Genomic DNA, 24691 nt, shown 5'->3' on the forward strand with positions numbered 1-24691 from the left:
AGCCTGCCACCAGAGGCAGCCTAATTGTCACTTGCCACTCACGGATAGAGTTTCGATGAGTCTGCAAGCAACTGATGTATTGTTATGGTCTCTGTGCAGTGAAACCTCTCTGCTAACATTCATCCGTATTTGCAGCCACTCCCCAGCACTAGCATCACCCCCTCAGCTCCATCTCAGATCATCAGGCATTAGATTCTCAGAAGGAGCACACAACCTAGATCTCTGGCCCACGCAGTCCACAGTAGGGTTTGCGCTCCTATGATAATCCAATGCCGCCACTGATCTGACGGGAGGTGGAGCTCAGGAGGTGACGTGAGTGATGGGCAGCAGCTGGCTGTCAATACAGATGAAGCTTCTGCCGCTCGCCTGCCACTCACCTCATGCTGTGTGGCCTGGCTAGTAACAGGCCACAGCCTGGTACTGTCCTATGGCCTGGGGTTGGGGACCCCTGTATTTGGGGATGGATATCATGCTCATGGGAGACCCCCCATGGACGGTCTTTCCCATTGAATATACAGCCCTGAGCCTTTAATTATGTCTATAACGGCTGTTTTTTTCACTTTTCCCATTTCCCCAATGTCCACCCAGCAGGAGATTTTACTACTCCTTGATCAGGGAGGGAAAAATAACAAGTCCCATTCAGTTTGCTTCCTCCCAGACCTGAGAAACCAGCAAGACTGCCAGGTCTCGTCACATCCCAGGCCGTGAGGTAGAAACCTTGCACACTGCTTCTGACTGCTGCCACCGCCGCTGCCGCGCCCGCTGCTGCCCAGGGCTGAAGTTTACTGAATTCGTTATGCCCCTTCCCCTGCTTGGTTGTTATTTTTCCCTGTTTATTTTTTACTAGTCTATTGCTCTGTTAGGTAATTCTGTGTGGAAGTTTCAATCTACTGTCTTAATTCTGACAGCTCCCTCTCTGTGTCTTAAGAAATTTATTTACTTTCTCAGCAAACTATCGCAAGGACAAAAAACCAAATACTGCATGTTCTCATTCATAGGTGGGAAGTGAACAATGAGAACACTTGGACACAGGAAGGGGAACATCACACACCAGAGCCTGTCATGGGGTGAGGGGCGGGGGAGGGATAGCATTAGGAGATATACCTGATGTAAATGATGAGTTAATGGGTGCAGCACACCAACATGGCACATGTGTACACATGTAACAAACCTGCAGGTTGTGCACATGTACCCTAGAACTTAAAATATAATTAAAAAAAAAAAAAAAGAAATGTATTTACTGCTGGGTGCTCACGCCTGTAATCCCAGCACTTTGGGAGGCTGAGGCAGGCGGATCACCTGAGGTTAGGAGTTCAAGACCAGCCTGGTCAACGTGGTGAAACCCCATCTCTACTTTAAAAAAAAAAAAAAGCTGGATGTGGTGGCGTATGCCTCTAGTCTCCCAGCTACTTGGGAGGCTGAGACAGGAGAATTGCTTGAACCCAGGAGGCAGAGGTTGCAGTGAGCCGAGATCACACCACCACTGCACTCCAGCCTGGGAGACAGAGCGAGACTCTGTCTCAAAAAAAAAAAAAGAAATGTATTTATCTCTGTATTTCCACTGCTTGATAAAATGCTACACTTTGCTGAATAAGTGTGGCTGAATTGAAATAAGGATTAAGGTGACCCCACTATGGTGGGCATCATGCAAAACCACAAGATTCTAGCCTCTCGTAGCATTGCTCTAGGATTGTCCAGGACTTAGGAGTACACCACTTAGATGCTTATGTATGTTTCATTTTGACCCAGAGAATAAAGAGACAAATTCAGAGAGGATGCTAAAGACACCATTAGTGTAGATGTCTTCAGAAAAAAGGCAAAATATGGGGCAGAAGGGTGAACAAAACAGAAAAAAATGTACCAAGATGTTCACGGTGGTACTTTGGGGGTGAAGCAGAAAGCAGCTTTCTTTTTATAATTCTGCAGATATTTGAAGTGTATTACTCTCATATGAAAAGACTGCAACAACAGAAAAGCAAAGCCAGTGCAGAACTTGCAGGGCATGAGTTGAGCCCTGCTCAACACACAAAATCCCGGCCAGAATCCCCTTCAAAGTGATGCACTATCCTCAGTCACCAAACCATCAGAAGGAGCGGCTCTGGCCTGCAGCCTGATGGGCTACGAAGTGCATTCCCCGGGTGAGAAGCTGCATGTGCGTGATGTCCATGGGGATGGCGAACAATGCCAAGTGTCAGACACGACGGAAACCCATCTTCACGCCTCACAGCAGAAAGTGCCAAGGCGTGTACCTGTTTCTTGGTCCTAAATCAGGACTGGTGAATACGGTCAGGATTTCAATGTTTTAAGCCCCATTTTGCTCTGAACTTATTTTAAAAAATACTTCTGAGTCTTAATTTTCTCAGTGGGATTGATGACTTTTGCTCCATGAAGATATACTTGGAGAACAAAAGCAAAGCATTTTCAACTCAACGGCCTTGATTTCAGACAAAAGTTCAATGCCATGGCAGTATGCCCGCTTTGCCCTTACAAATGACCAAGAGAGGTGGCAGAAATGAAAAAGCACCCCATAGCCAGTCCGGTGGGCCACGGTCTCCACACCAAGTGCTATCTTGCCAGGGTTCTGGGTACCTTGCTTAGAGGGAGCTCTAAAAAGAGCTAATTTATGGTTTTTATTCTCTTTGGTTATTATTACAAAAGGGATATACATATCTAAAACACAAATTTGCAGCTGTAAGTCTCTCCCACTGAATAAAACCAACAAAACTTCTTAAAACTCCAGATAATCTCAAATTAACTTTTCCCATCTTACTTCACTTCTTTTTCCCCCACCATGTATTTTACCCCTTGGGCTGTTTCTTCTGAAATCATATTTCTGCTAACCCAGAATAGGTGAATTTTCTAAAATCATGATTATTTCCTTTTTCTTTTCATCTCCCTTTCAGTTAGGGCCACATACTCTTTCTTGGCAACCAATGCAAATTCATTCTTTCTAGCCCGGTTCCAAAACCCATTTCTAGTGCTGCTCTTCCATGCTCCCCCTCCTCCAGGCCGGGCGTCTCCTGTCTCACCGGAACCGGATGCCAGCTCTGAGCCCCAGTGCCCTTGGAGGCACGCACATCCTCTCAGGAGGTTCCCCATTCCGAGATTTACCTCAGTTCTTCCACTTTGCTTAAACTCTCCCCCATCCCCCACAGATATAGAAGTGCAAATCCAATGGTCTCCTCAACCGTGTCTGATTAGAGCCACTTGGAACCGAAGGCCTTGTCCATCCCTAGTCTGGAGGCCGAGCAGCAGGCACTCACCGTGGTATACTCAAAGTAGTAAAGGCAGTTGTCAGTCAGAATGAACCAGCGCCTCTTCCAAGTCTTTACCCTGCCACCTGCAGAGCAAAAAGAGATGCACGTTCGACAAGAGACAACCAGACAAGCGCAGGCTCCACGACACACACGACACCCTCTCTTCTCAGAGAGAGTTGGGGGAGAGGCATCAGGAGAACGTGGAGCCCACAACACTGACATCAGTAACAAGACACAGAGCCGAAACAGAAGCGTCTTTCACAAAGTGAAAGCCTGTGGGTACAAGCAGAGCAAGCGCATCTAGGTGACACCTGGAGATGGAATCAGGACGGCAGGATGAGCATGGGTTTGTGGAGGGAAAACCCGGGGGCAATAATGACATACAATGCAAATCTGCCAGAGTCAGCAAAAAGCCTATGTGGTAGAAATCGCCAAAGAACAGAAAAAGAAGGAAGGGTCGGCACCTAGTGCAGGCTACTCTGCTACGGACAAATAGCCCGGCACATAAGGAGTGTTTCACTGGAAGTGAAGGAAGGAGGAAGCAGGAGGGGAGATGCTGGGAGCCTTCACAATCAAATCCACACTTTCCCTGGAACACGAAGTAAATCCCCGTGGTTCTACTCTCTTCCTCACCTTCATGATTACAGGGAGCTTCTACACTGGCTCTTAACCTTATGTGCTAGTGTCCTGAAAACAAAATCTCCCGAGTCCTGGGTGACAATCACAGCAGAATTCCTTCATCAAGGAAGAATCAACTTGTACTGAGAGGTTGCCTCAGGAGCCTTTTCCATTCTGGGCTTCTCACCTAGAGCTTATAACAGAAACAGCTGGCAAATATAGCCACGGCAAAACAAGCTCTGGTGGCGGTGGCTGGGAGGCTGGCAAGGGCCTCCCTTGGTTCTTTTTAGTATTTCTCAGCACAAAACACTGGGGTCATGGCCAGGCACAGGGGCTCACATCTATAATCCCAGAACTCTGGGAGGTCAAGGTGGGTGGGTCGCTTGAGGTTAGGAGTTCAAGACTAGCCGGCCAACATGGTGAATCCCCGTCTCTACTAAAAATACAAAAATTAGCCAGGGGTGGTAGCACATGCCTATAGTTCCAGCTACTTGGGAGGCCGAAGCATGACAATCGCTTGAACTGGGAGGTGGACGTTGCAATGAGCCAAGATTGTGCCACTGCACTCCAGCCTGGGTAACAGAGGGAGACTCCATCTCAAAAAAAAAAAAAAAAGCTGGGGTTGGGGTCGTGAAGTTATGCTGAGACAGACATGAAGGAAGGAAAAATTTCCCCAAGCCTATCTGAATGAAGCTACACCTGCTGTCAAATTGGAACCACAGGCTTCCTTTTCCTCTACCTTCCTCTTATCAAGGGAACATTTTCTGAACATGAACCACTCAAAACTTATCCCTAAGGCCTTCACCTGTGAAGCTATGCATGGCATTCTAGAGACACTTCTTGCACCCTGCTCTTTTGCTAAGACTTAACCTACAGACAATATTGCTTCTCCAATCTTCCTAAATGGCAAGAACCATGGGGCATAAATCTCATACCCCCGATCATGCTTTCTCTCTTGCCCTCATCACAAATAGCTGAGCAAAGAGGAGAAAGGTTTTACAGGGACTCTTTCTAACCGCCAGAACCGGCCTGCATGCTCACACCAGAGAAACCTAAGGGGAGTCTGCAAACAATGTTATGGAAAGAAAACGTCCAGTGTAGGTCCTGGCAGACAAATAAAAGGATCACTGGGCTTTCAGGCCAGTTTTTAGCACCCCGCTTGGACGCTGTACTCTAGGCGGGCTTCCGTGACTGATCATTAATTGCAAAGATTCCAAATGACACAGATCTAGGTTATGCGGGGGAATTTGCTGTAAGCAAGCACGTGCCATCCGCCTGCCCATCCTGGGCTGTGTGAAGCAAATTGAGACTCCCTCCCTCCAGTGACTTGTAAGTTTCATGTGAGCCCTTGCCGCTGGTCCCTAAAGGTTAGATGGCATGAATTAGAAGAAAACCATAAATGGATACTATGACATGCATGTGGAAAACAGGAAAGCCTGGGCAGAATTCAATAAGGAGGATAAAGAAGACAAGGACTATATTCAGGACTAAAGCCAATTTATTCTTAAAAAGGAACCCCCTCCACCAATTCAGAGCCTGAGAACTTTGGTCTTCCAGCCTGGCGGGCCATTGGTTGTCCCCAGAGGCTTGGCACAAAGGGAACATCAGCCCATGCTGGCCTCCCATGCGCTCCATCACAGGACAGTACCCGGGGAACCCTTGGGACTTAGGAGATCATGGAAGAAGCGAGTCAGATGCTAAAAGAAACACGATGGAAGGAAATCAAGGAGAAAAAGCAAAGCCGGAAGAAATTCTCTGCCTGATCACAAAAGCTTGGTTATTATCCCTGGACAATTTATTGCATTACAGAGACCTCTACCATAAAGCATCACTGTGGGCCCACGCGGAACATTTCCACGTGGAAAGAAAAGCAGACATGAAACAAGCAGACAGATCAATGCGTGCCTAGGACAGTCCCTGTGGAACTCACAGGACCACCTCCCACTGCACGGCTCCTCAGCCCTCCTGTGCCCTCCCCGAGATATCAAGGCCGGATGCCATCTTCCCCTACAGCTGACATGCCATCTTCCCCTACCTGACAAGTTCCTGAAGCATCTGAGGAAGTGTGCATGTTTGGAGTTGTTCTTTTTAAGTGTAGCTACAGCTCAGGGAATGCTTTGGCACAAATCTGAGGTGTCTTGGGCTAGGAAAACATGTTTCCCCAAACCAGCAAATGGAGAGGAGACACCAAAAACATAACTAGGAGAGCAATTCAGGGCTTTAATGAGGACTCGCTGAAAAAGCGAGGGAGCGAAACAAAACATAAAAACAGAGCCCAGGCTGTAATGCCCTTCTCTCATCCCCACGAAATTAAACACGAGGACTTCAGGGAGGGTTTTTGGGTTTGGAGTTGTTTTTTCACCTTCACTCGGTGTCATTTTGAGTTTAGGACACACCATTTCCCCTTTTTGTCCAAAGGTAAATGTCTTAAATATCGTCTAATTTAATTCTTTCCCTAGTTTGCTTTTCCATCATGGTAAATCAGAAGCTTTCCCTAGCTTTGGGAAGCCAAAACTTTGTTCTTTCTGGAAAAGTCTCAGCTTGAAAAAAGAAATACTTCCTTCTCTTCTTTCTCCTCTTCTCCACGTCAGAGATTAACTTTCAATCAGGCTGATTAATGGATGTCAAATTGAATATCAAACATAGTGCATGTCTTAGCCAATAATTCCAAGTGAAAATGTTGTGGAAACTTCCTCTGCTTTTACAAACCCACTCTTAGAATGTTTTCTTGCATTACTGCATTCAGTAATGAATATAACATATACTCCTCCAAAAAGGAAAAACGAAAATTGCTCCAAACCCCTGATCCTGACCAGTTCCCTAGGGACTGTACAATAAGCTAGAAGCAGCATTAACACTACCACCGGCAATTAAAAAACAAAATAACCAAAAATAACGAAATAAGAAAATGCTGCAGCAATGACAGTGGCCTATGCAGAGCGAGCGAGCAGGCTGAGGGGTTACATACCTCCTGGAGTTTGGGGCAAGGAAAAGGAGAGCCAAAATCATGGAAACATACAAATGAGGGAGAAAAGAAAATTAAAACAAATAAATTAAACCCGATTCCTTAATCTTAAAGTGCAATGTATCAGTCACATTCATGCCTGCCTGGCGAGAGAGCTGAACTAAAAACACTAAACGGGCAAATGATCCCACCACTGTCTGGCACGTGAACGAGGGGCTCTTACATGCCACGTCCCACCTCATCAAGGCAAGTTTTGGGGCACTACTGAAAACCTGGCCCCAAAGATGCCACAAATCAGCTTTTACAAAGCCAACGTTTATTAGTATATCCAGAATCAGAGCAAAGAAGGCTAAGATTATTTCAGGGAAAATTAAATGTCTTCTTTAGATGGCTGTCACTTTTTAAAGTGTGTAAGAATGCACACACATATACCCATGAATACACATGTACATATGTGTATACACAAGAATACACATTCTTATGGCTATCTGCATACACAGACATATACACACAGCTCCAGTCGGCTGGAAGCCCTGCCTTCTGCAGCACATAAACACAAAGAGTGATGCTAAGTGTGCTACAATGAAAACACAATATTTGTAGTTTCGAAGGGTTTGATGGAGGTTTAGAAAAAGTAATGCAATGAGCTAAAACTGAGTCCCACACTTGGTAAAATTTCCTCTTTTTTAAAATCTGAAATGCCTCATGAATTTGCATGTCATCCTGGTGTAAGAACCAAGATAATCTTTGTACTGTTCTAATTTTAGTGTCTGGGCTGTCAAAGCTAACACTTAGTATTAGCATTTAAACAAATCTCGCTGGAGGGGAAAGTAAATCCAAACTTGGACACACTTTAAACATTTCCAGTAGGTTTTCTTTTAACTCCATCCACTTGGCAATAGGAATGTGGAAGGGAAGGTTGCCTATGGGGTTAGTAATTTTAGAGCCTTAACTTCAAAGATTCTGCTGGCTTAAATATACATAAAATGATGGCCAATTCAAGAGATATTTACAACTGATGGGTGAAGTGGTGCCATAAGGGGAATTTATGAATTAAGTCATTATGTATAAGCACAAGGACTTGGGATATGCCTTTAAAAGAAAATATAAAGGCTATTGCTATCTGACCTAGTCAGAAATAAAGGACTCCATTTTAGCCTTCCCAGATGTGTTGGTAATGACCAAGAGAGTACTGACTTCTAATCACTGGGGCGAGTAGTTGGGCTGGTAGAGGACGAAACAGCCCCTGCTAATGTGAGAACCCAACTCATCAAAGGCTAAGGCAGAAGGCAACAGAGGAAATATGCTGTTAGTGGCCCCCCAACCAAAAAAAAAAAAAAAGACATCATTATGTCCGGAGAGTCTAGAGCTCTCTCTATATTCTGAAACTATTAATAAAGTAAACACATGTGGACATGAATGTGTATGAAAACCCTACTAATGTTTTTCCTATTGATTATCCTGTCCCCTTCACGGCAAGGCATGACCACAAATCTCAGCAGTACAAGCTCATCACTTCTGGCAGAGGGAAGAGAAATGCATTTTTAGCTTTTCTAAATGAACAAAATAATTAATGTGGCTGATTCAGATTGAAAAGGAGGGGGGGAAAAAAAAGAAAAAAAAAAAAACCGCTGCCCAAGAATGAGTAAGAGTGCTGTGGATTGAGCTGCAGCCAAGGGCTCTAGGCTTGCCATGCACACTGCCTGTGGGGGAGCCAGATGCAGAAGGAAGTGACGATGCACTGGGGCGGGGGCAGGAGCGCCAGGTACAAATCTGTGTGATGGGAAGTAGAAAGATGGACAAGGTTGGCCACCCTCCCAATGGTTATGGGGACAGGGAAGGCAAACGGACCAGGTGCTCAGGGAGCTTCCTTGAAACAAAACCTGGTCAACCAATTCAAGAGTAAAAACGTGGAGCATGAACACATGTGGGCAGTATTTATGGTGGAGTAAAATCTGTCCCCAGCGGTCTGTGTCCCGGGGGGCAATGACTATGAAGTCACTTCCTTTGTGGAAGCGGATCTTTGTTAGAACAGAACTCATACCAAAGTCTCTTTGAAGTCCCCTATAAGCCACCCCCTTTCCCACATGGTGTGTGTGTCCATGAATGTGCGTGAGCATGCATGCACGTGCACGCACACATGCACACATGCATGCACACACACGCACGCACACAGCCTTTCTTCCTAAGTCTCAGCTTTGGGAGCCCTAACTCGGAGACGCACTTACCGAGTTTCAGTAGCCAGCCTTCTCGGTCTGGGTTGAAGAAAGTGTGAGTGAGGTCATTCCCGTCATCTTCTGGGATTTTAAACGGTTCATTTTTTATGCTCTCATAGAGATTCTGGGATAAAAGATGACAATTTATGTCTCTGATTCTAGAAATATTTTTTCTTCCTCCCCTTTCTCTTCATTCATTCCACAAGCATTCATTATATGCCTATAGTAAGCCAAGCCTGCTGGGTGCTGAGACTAAAAGAATATGACCATTTCTGCTTTCAGGCAGCTCACAGTGACAAAATAAATAAGACTTCCCCATTAGGAAAATAAAGACAGCAGCTTGACTTCTATTCAAGCTTTTAGTTTCATATTTACAAACCACTGTCCCCTTCCTGATTCCGTAGCTGGGCCTCACTACTAACTTCTTAATGAAATTCACATGGTTAAATAAATTAAAAGAGAAGGCCCTTGATAAACTGTATGTCTTTTCTTCCTTCCTACAAAAGACGATCCTGTTCCCAGTGAACTCTTTCTTGACTTGAATGAAGGCCACTCTTGCTTGCTTACCCGGAGTAGCTCCTCCGGCAGGTCTCCCCCATCATTGATGCCTCGGTTCATGGCAATGAACCTCTCCACAGTGGGCTTATCTTTGACATTGGGGTTGTGCAGACTGGTGTTCAACATGATGATGGCAAAGGAGAGGACATAACAAGTGTCTAAAGATGAGAGAAAAGCAAAGGGGAGCCGTGTATGCTTAGATGACCAGAAACATCCTACTCACAAGAGCAAGAGATATCAGATGAAACCAGGAATAAAAAACCATGTTCTCAGCCGGGTGCGGCGGCTCACGCCTGTAATCCCAGCACTTTGGGAGGCTGAGGCGGGTGGATAATAAGGTCAGGAGTTCAAGCCTAGCCTGACCAACATGGTGAAACCCTGTCTCTACTAAAACAGAAAAATTAGCCAGGCATGGAGGTGTGCACCTGCAATCCCAGTGACTCGGGAGGCTGAGGCAGCAGAATTGCTTAAATCTGGGAGGCAGAGGTTGCGGTGAGCTGAGACCAGCACCACTGCACTCCAGCCTTGGCGACAGAGCGAGACTCCATCTCAAAAAAAAAAGAAAAGAAAAGAAAAGAAAAAAAAACAAAAAAAAACCATGTTCTCCAAAGAACGGGATGAATCCAGATGAACGGGTACACTCTAGGGCACATTGCTGTCTGAAAGGAGCAAGGCACGAAAAAGTATATAAAGTATTCAAGACTTAAAGCTGTTACACACACTGTAGAAACTCTGAAAAACACAAGGTATTTTTTAAAAATACGACCTATAATGACCCATAATCCCACTATCTAGCAATAATTTATTTTGCTTTATTTCCTCTACGTAAATGTGTCTAGGTATAACTCATCACATATTTATCTCACCAACATATACTGCAACAAAATTGGAAACAAACTAATACATATATATGCTTTTCTGCTAATCTTACTATCATTCTCCTACGTCAATAAAAATTCTTTGTAACAACATGGGTTTTTTTAGTTTTTGTTTTTCGTTCTGAGACAGAATCTGACTCTGTCACCCCGGCTGGAGTGCTGTGGTGCGATCATAGCTCGCTGCATGCCGTCTTAAACTCCTGGGCTCCAGAAATCCTCCTGCCTCAGCCTCACAAACAGCTGGGACTACAGGCACAAGCCACCACACCTGGTTAATTAAAAAAAATTTTTTGGAGACAGCGTCTTATAATGTTGCCCAGGCTGGTCTCAAACTCCTAGCCTCAAGCAATCCTCTCACCTCGGCCTTCCACCCAAGGTGCTGACATTACAAGTGTGAGCCACTGCACACAGCTCAAATGTGGTTTTTAACAGTTGTGTATTTCATAGTTCAGAGGCACCACAATTTAAATTCACAGTGCCGTACTGTCGGACTTTTGGATTATTTCCAACATTTTACTATTATAAGTATCATTAAATAAATGTTCCTAGGCATGAATCTCAGCCCTTTTGTTTTAGAAATTATCTGGTGCCAAGAAAATAATCCAGTGTAAAATGCCCATCATAAACTAGGATAAATTATTGTATTTACCCGTGGACTGGAACACGCCATTATTGCACTGACAGTATCGCTGGGCAAACGCCTCCATCATCCGGTCAATCTTCTGGGCCTCTCCGGGTAGCCGGAAGCTCCACAGGAACTGCCTGAGTGGGTAAAGACAGAGTGCTCCAGAACTCGGGGAGGCGATTTACTTCTCTATCAATTGTTAAACTGCCAATGATTTTTTTTTTCTTTCTTTTTGAGACAGAGTCTCACTCTGTTACCCAGGCTGGAGTGCAATGGCATGATCTCGACTCACTGCAACCTCCGCCTGCCGGATTCAAGCAATCTCCTGCCTCAGCCTCCCGAGTAGCTGGGACTACAGGTGCCCGCCGCCATGCCCGGCTAATTTTTTATATTTTTAGTAGAAACAGGGTTTCACCATGCCGGCCAGGCTGGTCTCAAACTCCTGGCCTCAAGTGATCCACCCGCCTCAGCCTCCCAAAATGCTGGGAGTACAGGCGTGAGCCACTACGCCTGGCCACGGACAATGACTTTTTAACATCAAAGTGCAAAGGGAGCCCTGCTGGGCTTCAGCCTTCTGTTCCTATAACTCTGAACAGATGCAAAGTTGCCATCCACACCACTGTTATTTTAATCAAAAGTAAAATTTTTCGTAGGAAAAAGTGAAAAATTAGGAAGGAAGCCATTCCTACTGAGGAGTGGTTTCCCTCCTCAGAATAATATACAAGACTGAAACACAGATAATGCTCATTTTAAATAAACTCTATTTCCGGAAAACGAGATGAGTGACAGAAAAAGAGAAGACTGTCTTATCAAAGAATTAACAATTGATCCCTTTAAGTCAAAGAAAGACCCACAGCTAACAGGTTTAATTGTGGATTATTTCCATCCAGCTAAATGATAGCACAAAAGATGAAGTCATTACTTACACCTACAGCAGTGAAAATACAGAATGACAGTTTCTTAAAAGGCAGAAGGTAACAAATTTAATAAAAAATTAAGGTTTACTTTTTTTCTTTCCAAAATGAAATGCATAACTACTTATTCCAGGGCAGGAAACTAAAGGATTTTCTAAACTTAAAAATTTAAAAATTTAAGTATTCATCAATTTCTAAAACCTCAAATGTAAGACTCAAAAAGAGTGTTACAGAATCTGCCTCCGGAACGTAACAGAACTGAATTCCCCTTGACCATCCAGTCGTTTCCAGTCAGAGACCAACATATTTCTTCCCTCCAAAATACTCCAAAATATTCAAAATCATACCCAAAGATATAATTCCAATAAAATGGCACCCAGAACAGACTCATGATCAAAGGGTGGCCTCCCACTCCTTCCAAAGCGGCTCACCTCAAGAATACTCACCGTAGTGCCTGAACGAGATTAAGATCAGTGAACTCGTGCAGCTCCACAAATGCATGAAGAACCTGGATATTAAACTCATCTCTATCGAGAAAAGACAAAAAATGGGAGAGAAAGCAGGAGTCAGACACTGACACTGAGAATCTCCAGCCAGGCCATGTCTCCCACACTCCGTCCTGTGGCTGTCCAGACAGCTACTCTCGCACACTGTCAGCAAGAAGACTGGCTAGCTCTGCTGACTGGCTAAACAAGCTCGATGTCCCCATGACTCCCGGACAGACCCACCACTATTCCCCAGAAAAGCCTCCCCTCAACACCAGTGTGGCTACAGATGCTTTAAGGCAAAAACCCCTCCAAGAACCTAAAGCGTATTTGGGAGTTTGTTTCTTTGTGTCATTCCTGAACAGCCTTCCCTAGCACGCGCGCATCCCCAAGGCCTTGCCTCTCCCCTAGGTAGTCTCCGATGGCTGTCTTGTTGAGCCCTTCGCCTTTGTATAAGAACTGGGCGATGTCTTCACAAGTGTTCTTCAGCAGGTCGTTCTCTATTAAGAACTGGATCCCCTAGAAAAAGACAATGAAGACGCCAATGATGCTTTGCTGGGAAACAGCTAAAAAGAAGAGGAAAGGGCACAGGAAGAAATGGGTGTGGGCGCACTGGAATATTTAATAAATAGTTGCTAGCTGACCTAAAAAGCCGGAGAGTCACAGTTTAGGAACAAGGGCTTAGTGCATAACATTTGCTCTACAAAACGGCAACATGAACTGTAACACTTGGAAAGAAACGTTTTTAGGGTCTATCTGAGCACTATTAAAAAAACCCCATCTAATATGGACCACTTCCCGCTTCTTTCTCACTTACCTTTTTAGGGTCCATATTAAATTTTTTCCTGCCCATGGCTACCTGTTTGTTCCTCTGCATGTTTTTCCTGTAAAACAACCATCACAGCCATTTTAGTACTTCAGGCCATTGGAAAGGCTTGAAACACTAGTATCATTTCCACATGAGTCCACTGATGTACACAGATTTTTGAAAGATTTATGCAGGAAAGCAACAGGCATAATCCGGTGGAACTATGAAAGGCCAACTGAAACCTGAAGCCTGAACCTGGCTTCAAGCTCATTTGCTCCTTCTACCCTGGATCAGAGGTTTTCTTTTTCTTTTCTTTTTTTTTTTTTTTGAGACAGGGTCTCTCTCTGTCCAAAGGCTGGAGTACAGTGGCGCCATCTCGGCTCATTGCGACCTCTGTCTCCTGGGCTTAAGTGATCCTTCCACCTCAGCCTCCCAAGTAGCTGGGACCACAGGCGCATGCCACCATGCCCTGTTAATTTTTTTTTTTTTTTGGTGGAGACAGGGTCTCACTGTGCTGCCCAGGCTGGTCTTAAACTCTTGCGCTTAAGCGATGGGTCCGCCTCGGCCTCCCAAAGTGCTGGAATTAGAGGCAGGAGCCACTGTACCCGGCCAGTTTTCTTTTTTAACATGGTTTTTAAAAAAACTTTATCAGGGTATAATTTACTTATAATATTCCTACTGTAGGTACATATCTGAATTTTTAGTATACTAAGTTGTGCAACATCACCATAATCCAGTTTTTTTTTTTTTTTTTTTTTTTGAGACGGAGTCTCGCTCTGTCGCCCAGGCTGGAGTGCAGTGGCCGGATCTCAGCTCACTGCAAGCTCCGCCCCCGGGTTCCCGCCATTCTCCTGCCTCAGCCTCCCGAGTAGCTGGGACTACAGGCGCCCGCCACCTCGCCCGGCTAGTTTTTTGTATTTCTTAATAGAGACGGGGTTTCACCGTGTTAGCCAGGATGGTTTCGATCTCCTGACCTCGTGATCCGCCCGTCTCGGCCTCCCAAAGTGCTGGGATTACAGGCTTGAGCCACCGCGCCCGGCCCATAATCCAGTTTTAGAACATTTTCATCCTCCCTACAGAATTCCTCACATCTTTTTACAGTTAATCCTCACTTCTGCCTCCATCCCCAGGCAACTATTAATCTATTTTCTGTCTCCAGATTTGCCTATTCTGGACATATCATACAAACAGAGTCATAAAATATGTGGATTTTCAGATCTGGCTTCTTTCATTAGCATAATGCCATCAAGGTCATCGTGCTGGAGTGTGGGCCAGTACCACATGCCTTCTTGCGGCTGCGTCATCTTCCACGGTATGGATAAACCACATCTGTTTATCCATTCACCAGATGATGGACACTCAGGCTGTTTGCAGTTTGGGACGATTATGCAGAAGGCTGCTATGAGCATTTGTGTACAGGCCTTTGTGTGGAAACATGTTTTCATTTCCCCTGGGGAGATATCCAGGGCTGGACACTGCTGGGTCATATGGTACATCTATATTTAACTTTTTAAGAAGCTGCTAAATAATAGGTGGTTTTCTCGACTGTATCAGAATGAAAAATGCAGATTCACAGACTATGCTTCTCACAGTCTGATCCACCAACCAGCAGCCTTGGGAGCATGTCCGACATGAAGATGCTCTGCTCGTTTATACATACGTACCACCTGGGGCCTCATCAAAACAGATTCTATGTCTGAGAAGGGGCCTGTGCTTCTGTACGTTTAACATGATCCCATGTGTGAAGTCTGAGTAGCAAGGCTCTGGACTGGCTGAGTCACTCAAAGTACAAGGGGCAGAACCTAGGAATTTGAATTTTTAAAACCTTCTGCAGTAATTCTGGTGTGCACCCAAATTTAAGAACCACTGCCCATCAATGTCAATAGTAATTTTATAATCTCTGAGAGCAAAAGAGTTGCCCAGAAACAAAATCGTAACATGTTATTGTCTTGAAGAACACAGGTATTCGCTAGCTAAATCCTTGGAGGGAAGAACATCTTCCTAAGTGTTTTGAGAGTTGGTGTTTTTTATTGTTTTTATTCCAGGCAGGGTCTTGCTGTGTCGCCCAGGCTGGAGTACAGTGGTGAGACTGTGGCTCACTGCAACTTTTAACTCCTGAGCTCAAGTGATCCTCAGGCCCCAGCCTCCTGAGTAACTAGACTACAGGCAGGTGCCACCACAACTGGCTACTTCTTAAAACATTTTGTAGAGACAGGGTCTTCCTATGTAGCCCAGGCTGGTCTTAAACTCCTGGCCTCAAGCAATCTTCCCACCTTAGCCTCCCAAAATGCTGGTATTATAGGTGTGAGCCATCACATCCAGCCTGTTTTGACCTTTTGAAAGGAACACCTGAAAACTGTGAGTAGTATCAGAACTTCCAGGTGTAAGATAATCTGGGATCCCCTGTGAACAGCTGCCTTAAGAAACAAAGTCACAGGGGAAACACCATTTAATTTTAGCCAGAATGAAGGGTTATGACCAGATATCTAGAAATTCCTATTTAACTAAAATGATCATCTAATCATTTTTTTCTAAATCCAGTAAGATTACTTTGATCAGTATTTCCAAACAAATACCACAAGGAAAGGCCTGTTTCATGGTTTCCGGTGTAAGTGGCGAGGCAGTGTCAGAGGTGCCCACAGAAGCAAGGAGTGAAACTACTGGGAATACTCAACTTCCTGGGCCTCAGTCCGGTCCTTCACCAAAGGCTTTCCTGCAGCCACCAGAACGCACACTCCCAGATCTCTGCCAGCCACAATCTGTGCCACATGACTGCCCGGGACACACACCAAAGATGGCGCCCTCATTTCACTAGCTAGCCAGCTCACTTCTCCATCTGCTCCACTTGGAGCCCCTATAGCTCCAGGCCCTAGGCAGCTACCTCTCTAAGGGGCCTTCCCCAGTCTACACAGGTCTGACACCCTAGTAAGGTGTCCAAAGCAAAACAGCTGTTCCTGCTACTGGATCGCCTTAGTTAACTGACGCGTATACATTTCAGAAAGTGAAATCTTGTACTCCATGAGTATATTATTTTTGCTTGATTAAATAGTATTTAGGATAATTTCTACATAATGCTGGCATCAGGTCGTTGATGAGAAACATGAATTCTCTCCTGTGGGAAAGTCCGAGCAAATGTAATGCGTGCTTGAGAAACAAATGCAGGGTGAGCCTGAGTACCCGTATGGATGGATCCTTGGGGATCTGCAGAATCACTTCCCGCTTGGTGCTTTCAATACTGGAAAACCATTTTAAGTTCCAGATTAAAAAACAGTAATAACCTAAAAAACCACTCCCTGACTCACAACTTCGGATGCAGTTCATGATTACAAGTCTTCCCAAATTCACTGGCTGAGTACTTTCAATGCACTCACATTCCCGGTGTCTGCATTTCCTTGCTGTTCTATGGTAACTGACAGAGAATTAATCAAGAGGAAAAAACAAAGGGCACACTGAATTCTGAGTACGTGTGTGCAGACACCAGAATATACAGAAAGGAAACATACCAAAATATGAATCCTGATTATCTCTGGGATAAGTGTTTATGAGAAATTTGTTTTTTATACTTTTTTGTGTTTTACCAATTTTCTGCAATAAAGGTATATTACCTTTATAACCAGAAAAAAAGCCATTTTTTTACATTTTTAAGATCGAGGTAAAATTTACATTTAACAAAATGCGCACATCTTAAGTGTACAGTTCAATTTGTTTTGATGAGTGTATATACCCTTGAAGCACCACTCAGATTAATACACAATATTCCTGTCATCCCTGCAAGTTCCCTATGGCCCTTCCTAGTCAACCCCACCCCAGCCTACCCCAGCAACCACCTCGGAGGCAGCCACTGCTATGATTTCTGCCAGCACAGCTTAGTTTGTGTGTTCTAGACGCTCATGCATGGAAGCACACGGTGCCCACAGTTTCTTTCACTCATCACAATGTTTGTGAGATTTATCTGTGCTGCTGCACGCTAGCAGTTCATTCCTTCACACTGCTGAGTAATAGTCTCTTACCTCGACCTGTTTATCCAGTCACCTGCTGGCAGGCATTCAGGGTACTTCCAGCTTTGGTTATTTTACATAAGAATGCTATAGATATTCTAGTACAAGTCTTTGTATGGACATGTGTTCATTTCTCTTAAGTGACTAGGAGTTGAATTGCTGATGAAACTGCCAAACTTCTTTCCCAAATGGTTATATTTTATTCTCGCTAGCACTTGCCAACATGAGGTGCCATCCATCTTTTTAATTCTAGCCATCCTAGTGGATGTGAAATACCGTTTCATTGGGGTTTTAATTGCACCCCCTTACAACTAATGATGTTAAGCATTTTTCATGTGTCAACTATATATAAGGCTTCTTTTGTAAAGTGTCCAAGAGTCTTGCCCGTTTTTTTATTTGGGCTGTCTTTCTATCACATATTCTAGATATGAGTCCCTTTTCAGATATATTTGTTGCAAATATTTACTTCTAATCTGTTGCCTGTTCATTTCTTTTAATAGTTTTATCTTTTATAAAAGTAGAAGCTTTAAATTTTTATGAACTCCAACGTATCCATTTCATTTAAGCTACTAGTATTTAACATGGAAAGAGGGGAAACTAATCCAAAATACCAAATGGACAATACAGAGACTGGCCGTGATGAGCTAGCCGCCTTCTGTGGAGTACTCAGCCTCACTACACCTTGGTGGCACTGCCCACAGAAGTCTAAAACAACAAATCAAACAGTCCTATGAAGCCAGACAGGAAGACTTAGGCTTAGAAAAATACAGACATGTAGTGAATTGGAAACAGCCATTTATTGCCTTAAGCAGTCAGAAAACGGTCTGGGAACCCCATTCAAAACTAGACTCTCAAAGTCACTAACAGTTCATGTAAATAAAAGAAAAAAAAAGCAAAGAGTCCTTGTCCTTTTATACTATAATTGCATTTCTACATTTTCTTCCCTTAAGCATTAGGAAGATACAAATAAGCTTGCGATTATACTCAGACATGACTGGGCACTCCAGCTCTTAGAAATTGTATCAGCAGCATTCATTAAGCTTTTCCTTTACACAAAGGAAAAACAGAAACTTTAAAATGTACACACACAGTGGACAACAGAGGAGCACATAAAAATTCAGGAGCAGTTTAAGGCTTTCTGGGGCCTTTGACGTTCTCCAGTTCAATTTTTTTTTTTTTTTTTTTTTTGAGACGGAGTCTCGCTCTGTCGCCAGGCTGGAGTGCAGTGGTGTGATCTCAGCTCACTGCAACCTCCGCCTCCCACGTTCAAGCGATTCTCCTGCCTCAGCCTCCCAAGTAGGTGGGACTACAGGTGCACACCACCACGCCCAGCTAATTTTTGTATTTGTAGTAGAGACAAGGTTTCACCATGTTGGCCAGGATGGTCTCAATCTCTTGACCTCATGATCCGCCCGCCTCGGCCTCCCAAAGTGCTGGGATTACAGCTGTGAGCCACCGCGCCTGGCCTCCAGTTCAATTTTTCAACAATGGAAGAACCTCCTATGTTCAGGAGGCCTTGCGGTGAAGGATGAAAGGCAGAAACGATGGGTGTATATGTGCTTGCTAGAACTAGAAAGACACAAAGCTGACTTTTTCCTTCAATCTGCCACGTGAGCGTAATTAAGGCCTGGGTGCTTCAGAAACTACAACCACGAAAGTCACCCAGCAGCAGGGCAGACTCACCTTTCCTCTGTGGATCCCAGGTTTTCAATTTCATTAGCTACTTCTGCTATCTCATCCTTCAGCCTCTGTAAAACAGACAGTCCAGAGTTAGCAGGAAAGGGAAATGCAGATCAAATTAAAACTTCTAAAATCTCACATAACTCCCTCCAACCAAAGACAAAATAAAATAAACCAAAATGAAACAAAATACCACAAAAATACAAAAAAGTAAATTAGGAAAATTCATCTGTTTCAGAAATATTTATTGAGTGCCTACCAAATAGTAAGCATTCCAGAAAATACCAAGGTAGAAAAGGATACAGCCTCTGACCTCAAAGAATTTACGGTCTAGGAAAGTTTATAAGAATATATGCTATGTAAAAGAAACTGGTTGCCTCATCACAATCTTTCAGAACAAATCTGCAGCTAACTAAATACAAGTGTGCCAGAAAATTCAGAGGACAAAGTCTCCTACCCAAATCCCAGGCTGCAGAGCCAGCAGTAGCTGTGCCAGGGCAACACTGCCACCAAGTGGCTGGCAAAGGGAATGTCTGATCAAATCGATTGCATCCACACCCACCCTCCTCATTCCAGCACACCCTTGGCCAGAATGGATGGGCTCTCCCATGGAAGCCGGGCTTCAGTGGAGAGCTGCTCATCTTTCTCAGGATCTACCAGTGAAGCAGGAGTCAAAGGATCAGGGAGAACTATCAAAATATACTTAACTCCAGAGCAAGTCAAGTCTTTCCTCATTTTGCTTCTTTGGGCAAACAGGATTCCCTCCTTAACCCCACTCCTAATGTTTTACAAAGAATTCTAAAAGAATAACATTTACTGCCTTAGGGTGAAAATAATCCAATTACTGGCTTCTAGACTTATTTCCTACAAAGCTTGATAGTTACGGAAAGGAACTTGGAAAAAATAGTAAAATTGCTATCACTAAGTACATCTAGAGGGACCAGAAATTACGCTGTCTTTTATGCTAAGTCCTTACAAGTGTGTAGTAGGTGTTTTCATGATCTGACAGATGAAGAAACTGAAGTTCAAGGAACCAGAACTCTCTTGTCTCCAATCATTCAGCTAGTAAGCGGCAGAGCCAGGGCCGGGGTGTGGGCCGAGCTTCGCCTGAAGCCCACGTTCTCATTGCCTCTCCCCATCCACTCTGCTCCACAAGGGCAAACACAGCAGAGAGGACTACTCAGGAGACAGGAGTCCTGCAGGGTGTCTCCAGCTCTGACAACCGACCAGCTGGGTGAACCCGGACAAGCCACTCAAGCTCTCTGACACTCCATCCCCTGAGCTGTAGAGGAAAGGCGATTATCAACACCTACACTTTGTGCAGAGCTGCAGTGAGGGCAGGTCAAAAGTGTCCTGAGGAGACACGCTGCAAAGGACACCCTTTTATACAAATGGGACTGCCACTGCGGTTCTTACGCTGGTGAAACCACCATGCCACTCTCCTACCTGAATGTCAGCCAGCAGCTCCTGTTTTCTTCGTCGGATGTTCTCCAGTTCTTGACGCTCCTCTGCGGTCAGGTCACTGGGAACTACGAAAATGGAGGGCAGTGTTACTAAGAAAGCTTTTATCTCGCCAAAAATCAAGGAAGATCCAGAGGCCACGAAAGGAGAAGGATACCAAGAAAGAAACTAGAAGCCAGTTTCAGAAGCCAGACTGAGTGACAGAAATAGTTATGGCTCCAATTCTTATCAGATTTTCTAAAGAAAGGAAGGCCCTTAAATCACACAGAAAAGCTCTAAGAAAGGAAATCTTGGAAGGAAAAACAAGAGAGAAGAGATTACTGAAGGTTAAATTAGGTTGGCTATGAATGAAAAAGGATGAATATTAGCTGAGTGCCTGGCCATTTTCATCCCTTCCAGCTGGGAGACTTCAGGCTGATGTTTAATTAATCTCTCTGGGCCTCAGCTCCCTCATGGTCAAAAACAGAGCAGGACCGCCTCGCTGAGTTGAGCTCCAACACGGAAAGATGTCCGTGACCCCGAGGTGGGGAGGGGAGGCAAGAGGCAAAGCAACATGTACGAACAATTTTGTGCCATCTCTGGGAGGGGTCTGGAGAAAGAGACTATGTATACACTGAGAACTAATAGAAGTCTAGAATATATACCTAAAATCGTGCTTAACTCTGGGAACAGGGATTATGGGACTTCCTCTTTCTGCTTCATACCTTTCTTCATTGTTTGGATGTTTTACAATGTGCTCTTATCATCAGAACAAGGTTACTTAATTCCCGGATCACAGCTCTTACCACAATATCCTTCTGCAATCCTCCAATGGCTCAATCTCCCCCACCTATACAAACAGGAGATTTGGACAGACACCCTCTAAAATGACCCTTCAAGCATACTGTGGGAAGCTATGTGGGCCAATGAGAAGAACAAGCATTAGAATCAAGCAAACCAGGTTCACATCCTAACTCCAATCTACCAAATATCAAATTAGGTCACTTCAGACAAGTTATGTAACCTATTTGGGTCATACTTCATCAGCAATAAAGTGGCCCCACCATCACCCACTTGATAAGGATGATGTAGAGTAAATTAAGGTGCCTCAAACCCTGCCTGGTGCTGAGCAGAAGCTCAGCTCTTGTTCCCTCCGTGGCATAGCAAAGGGCATCCACACTCCCAAGGGTAGGGGTGGCGTGAGTGTCCTTCTATCCTCAGTGGGTGCCTATGTGAGCCTGAGCTGCGCTGTACAATATGGTGGCCAGGAGCCCCAAGTGACATTAACCACTTGAAATGTGACTACCCAGTTTGAGATGTGCAGTATGTATAAAATATACACTGAGGCTGGGTGTGGTGGCTCACGCCTGGAATCCCAGGACTTTGGGAGGCCAAGGTGGGCAGATCACGAGTTCAGGAGATCAAGACCATCCTGGCTAACATGGTGAAACCCTGTCTCTACCAAAAATACAAAAAAATTACTTGGGTGTGGTGGCGGGTGCCTGTAGTCCCAGCTACTCAGGAGGCTGAGGCAAGAGAATGGCATGAACCCGGGAGGCGGAGCTTGCAGTGAGCTGAGATCACGCCACTGCACTCCAGCCTGGGCAACAGTGCAAGACTCCATCTCAAAAAAAAAAAACAAAACAAAAACATATATACACACACACACACACCAAACTTTCTATAAAAACAAATTACTTTTTAATATTTCATATTGATTGCACATTGATATAACTTAATAAAATGTATTATTTTAATTGATCTCAAAGGAACTAAATGTGGAAATAGTAGGAAATAAATGTGCATCTATGGCTCATGTTATATTTCTAGACAGCACAGAGTTGGAATAACATCTCTACTTGAGAGCATAGTTAGGTTACACATAACTTCCTTCTGCCCATGGCATTAAAACTTAATCTACTACATTCAGAGAACAGTTACTTTCCCCAAATATTTCATAAAAATCACAATAAGAAGGCAGAAGCAAAAGACTACAGTGAAGCCTACAGAGTGGGTTAATTAGCTACATTAGAAAAGCCAAATTTTTCCTTTTTTTTTTAACCGAGTTTTTCCCAGTCCTTCTCTAAAAAAGTGTGTTTTTTAAACATCTCAAAATCCAAAAGAAGAAATGCATTTTAGTCCAGGCCTGGTGGCTCACGCCTGTAATCCCAGTACTTTGGGAGGCCAAAGCGGGCAGACTGCTTGAGCCCAGAAGTTTGAGACCAGCTTGGGCAACATGGTGAAACCCTGTCTTTACTTAAAAAACACAAAAATTAGCTGGGCATGGTGGCACGCGCCTGTAGTTCCAGCTACTCAGGGGGGCTGAGGTAGGATTGCTTGAGCCTGGGGTGCAGAAGTTGCGGTGAGCCAAGATCGCACCACTGCACTCCAGCCTGGGCAACAGAGCCAGACCCGGTTTGAAGAAAAAAAAAAAAAAGAGAGAGAGAAAAGAAAGAAAAAGAAAAGACATGCATTTTGTCTCATGACCCAATCTCCACCATACATAAAAGTATCAAAAATAATACCTCACCATGTGAAATGCATTGATATTAACAGTGGCTTAGTCCAGTAAACTGATTTTATGGCTGCGTGTGGTAGTTCACACCTGTAATCCCAACACTTTGGGAGGCTGAGGTGGGTGGATCACCTGAGGTAAGGAGTTCGAGACCAGCCTGGCCAACATGGTGAAACCGCATCTCTACTAAAAATACAAAAAATTAGCCAGGCGTGGTGGTGAACACCTGTAATCCCAGCTACTCGGGAGGCTGAAGCAGAAGAATTGCTTGAAGCCGGGAGGTGAAGGTTGCAGTGAGCCAAAATCGTGCCATTGTACTCCAGCCTAGGCAACAAGAGCAAAACTCTGTCTCCAAAAAAATAATAATTAAAAATTTTAAAAAATTATTTCATAATCAATTAGGTAATTGTATAATTACCTAATATACTGAGTCCTGTGGGTTGAAAAACACTCTTCCTTTAGAGGCTGGAAGAGACAGCCACTCTCAAGATCCCAACAGACCAACTAAATCCAACTCAGGTCACCTTCACAAGAGTGGGCTTTATACTGCGTCCCTGAGAACTCAAGGGTGATCACTCAGGTGTGTGTATTGGAGGATGGAGCCTTAAATAAGATCACCTACACACCTGCTCTCCAGTCCCATTCCTGTGTCAAGACCCAGGTTTTCAGCTCAGCAATCCATCAGCATTATACAGATTCTAACTCTGCACTGTTCCCCCCAAACCCACCACCCCACATGTTTCTTCCCAGGCTGAACAGTTCTCCTAACATTTAAAAAAAATTATTAAAATGGCTGCTTCAGGAAAAAGCTAGACAAATAAGTGAGCTCTGGTTAAAACAAAAGCCGTTTTGAAAAACAACATCAACTCTACTGATATGTACACCATTCTAGAGAAAAGCATGCCTAAAGCAGTCCATTCCAATTGTTCTGTGCTTCACCGACCAGAAAGATTTCTAGTCCAAGTAGAAGATCCCTTTAAGAAATTAATCTCCTCAGGTTCTAGAAGATACATATTCATTCCAATATAACATGGTTTTGAAATTAAGGCAACATTCATTTTTTAAAAACAGCTGCTCCACAAGAGGCTCAATAATTGGGATTTGATTTTGAAGCTACAGAGCTGGCTTAACCAGATCATCAATATATCTCTACCCAACAGAAGGAAGACTAAACCCAAGGTCCATATAATGAGGCTGATGAAAAACAGAGCAATCGTATAAAAAAATTCCTCTCTCAGGACTGCTATATACCCTGAGAAGACAACTTTTATCATTCTAAATCGGCAACTCTTAATCGTTGCTTTCTTTTCAGAATCTGAGCACTCGACCTTTCTGGGTTTAATGTTCACACATGACAAGTTTTCCGGAAGAACACAATCTAGCTTCTGTATTATAAATTCAAAAAGCCCTTCTAGTCCTCTGCCTTCCAAGATATTATTTTAAAACAGAAAAGGAATAGGCCAGGCGCGGTGGCCCACGCTTGTAATCCGAGCACTTTGGGAGGTTGAGAAGGGCGGATCACCTGAGATCAGGAGTTCGAGACCAGCCTGACCAACAAGGTGAAACCCCGTCTCTACTAAAATACAAAAATTAGCTGGACGACAGAGCAGGACTCCATCTCAAAAAAATAAAAAATTTTTTTTAAAAAAGGGAAAGGAATTTTTAAAAAATCCATAAACCTACAATATCAAAGAGTACACAGAGAAGGGCCAACAGAAGAGATTTCAACAAATT

General features: G+C 44.1%; 1 protein-coding gene across 5 annotated transcripts in view; it reads right to left on the reverse strand.

Annotated features, from left to right (window-relative positions):
• The window catches only part of LOC105469247 (cytohesin 1), a 106049-nt gene that overhangs the window by 13298 nt on the left and 68060 nt on the right, over positions 1-24691 (reverse strand). For 3 of the 5 annotated variants that reach the window (XM_071081746.1, XM_011720061.3, XM_071081748.1), the window contains exons 2-10: positions 20449-20531; positions 19006-19070; positions 13334-13400; positions 12917-13035; positions 12478-12558; positions 11142-11254; positions 9624-9772; positions 9069-9180; positions 3264-3340 (exon numbers count right to left, since the gene is read on the reverse strand). In XM_071081746.1, the coding sequence (XP_070937847.1) occupies positions 3264-3340; positions 9069-9180; positions 9624-9772; positions 11142-11254; positions 12478-12558; positions 12917-13035; positions 13334-13400; positions 19006-19070; positions 20449-20531 (866 nt within the window). Of the gene's footprint in view, positions 1-3263; positions 3343-9067; positions 9181-9623; positions 9773-11141; positions 11255-12477; positions 12559-12916; positions 13036-13333; positions 13401-19005; positions 19071-20448; positions 20532-24691 lie in introns of all 5 variants that reach the window. The other 2 variants (XM_011720067.3, XM_011720064.3) reach the window with 1 other exon arrangement.

This window comes from Macaca nemestrina, chromosome 17, assembly GCF_043159975.1.
Source record: "Macaca nemestrina isolate mMacNem1 chromosome 17, mMacNem.hap1, whole genome shotgun sequence".
NCBI classification, from domain to species: Eukaryota; Metazoa; Chordata; class Mammalia; order Primates; family Cercopithecidae; genus Macaca; species Macaca nemestrina.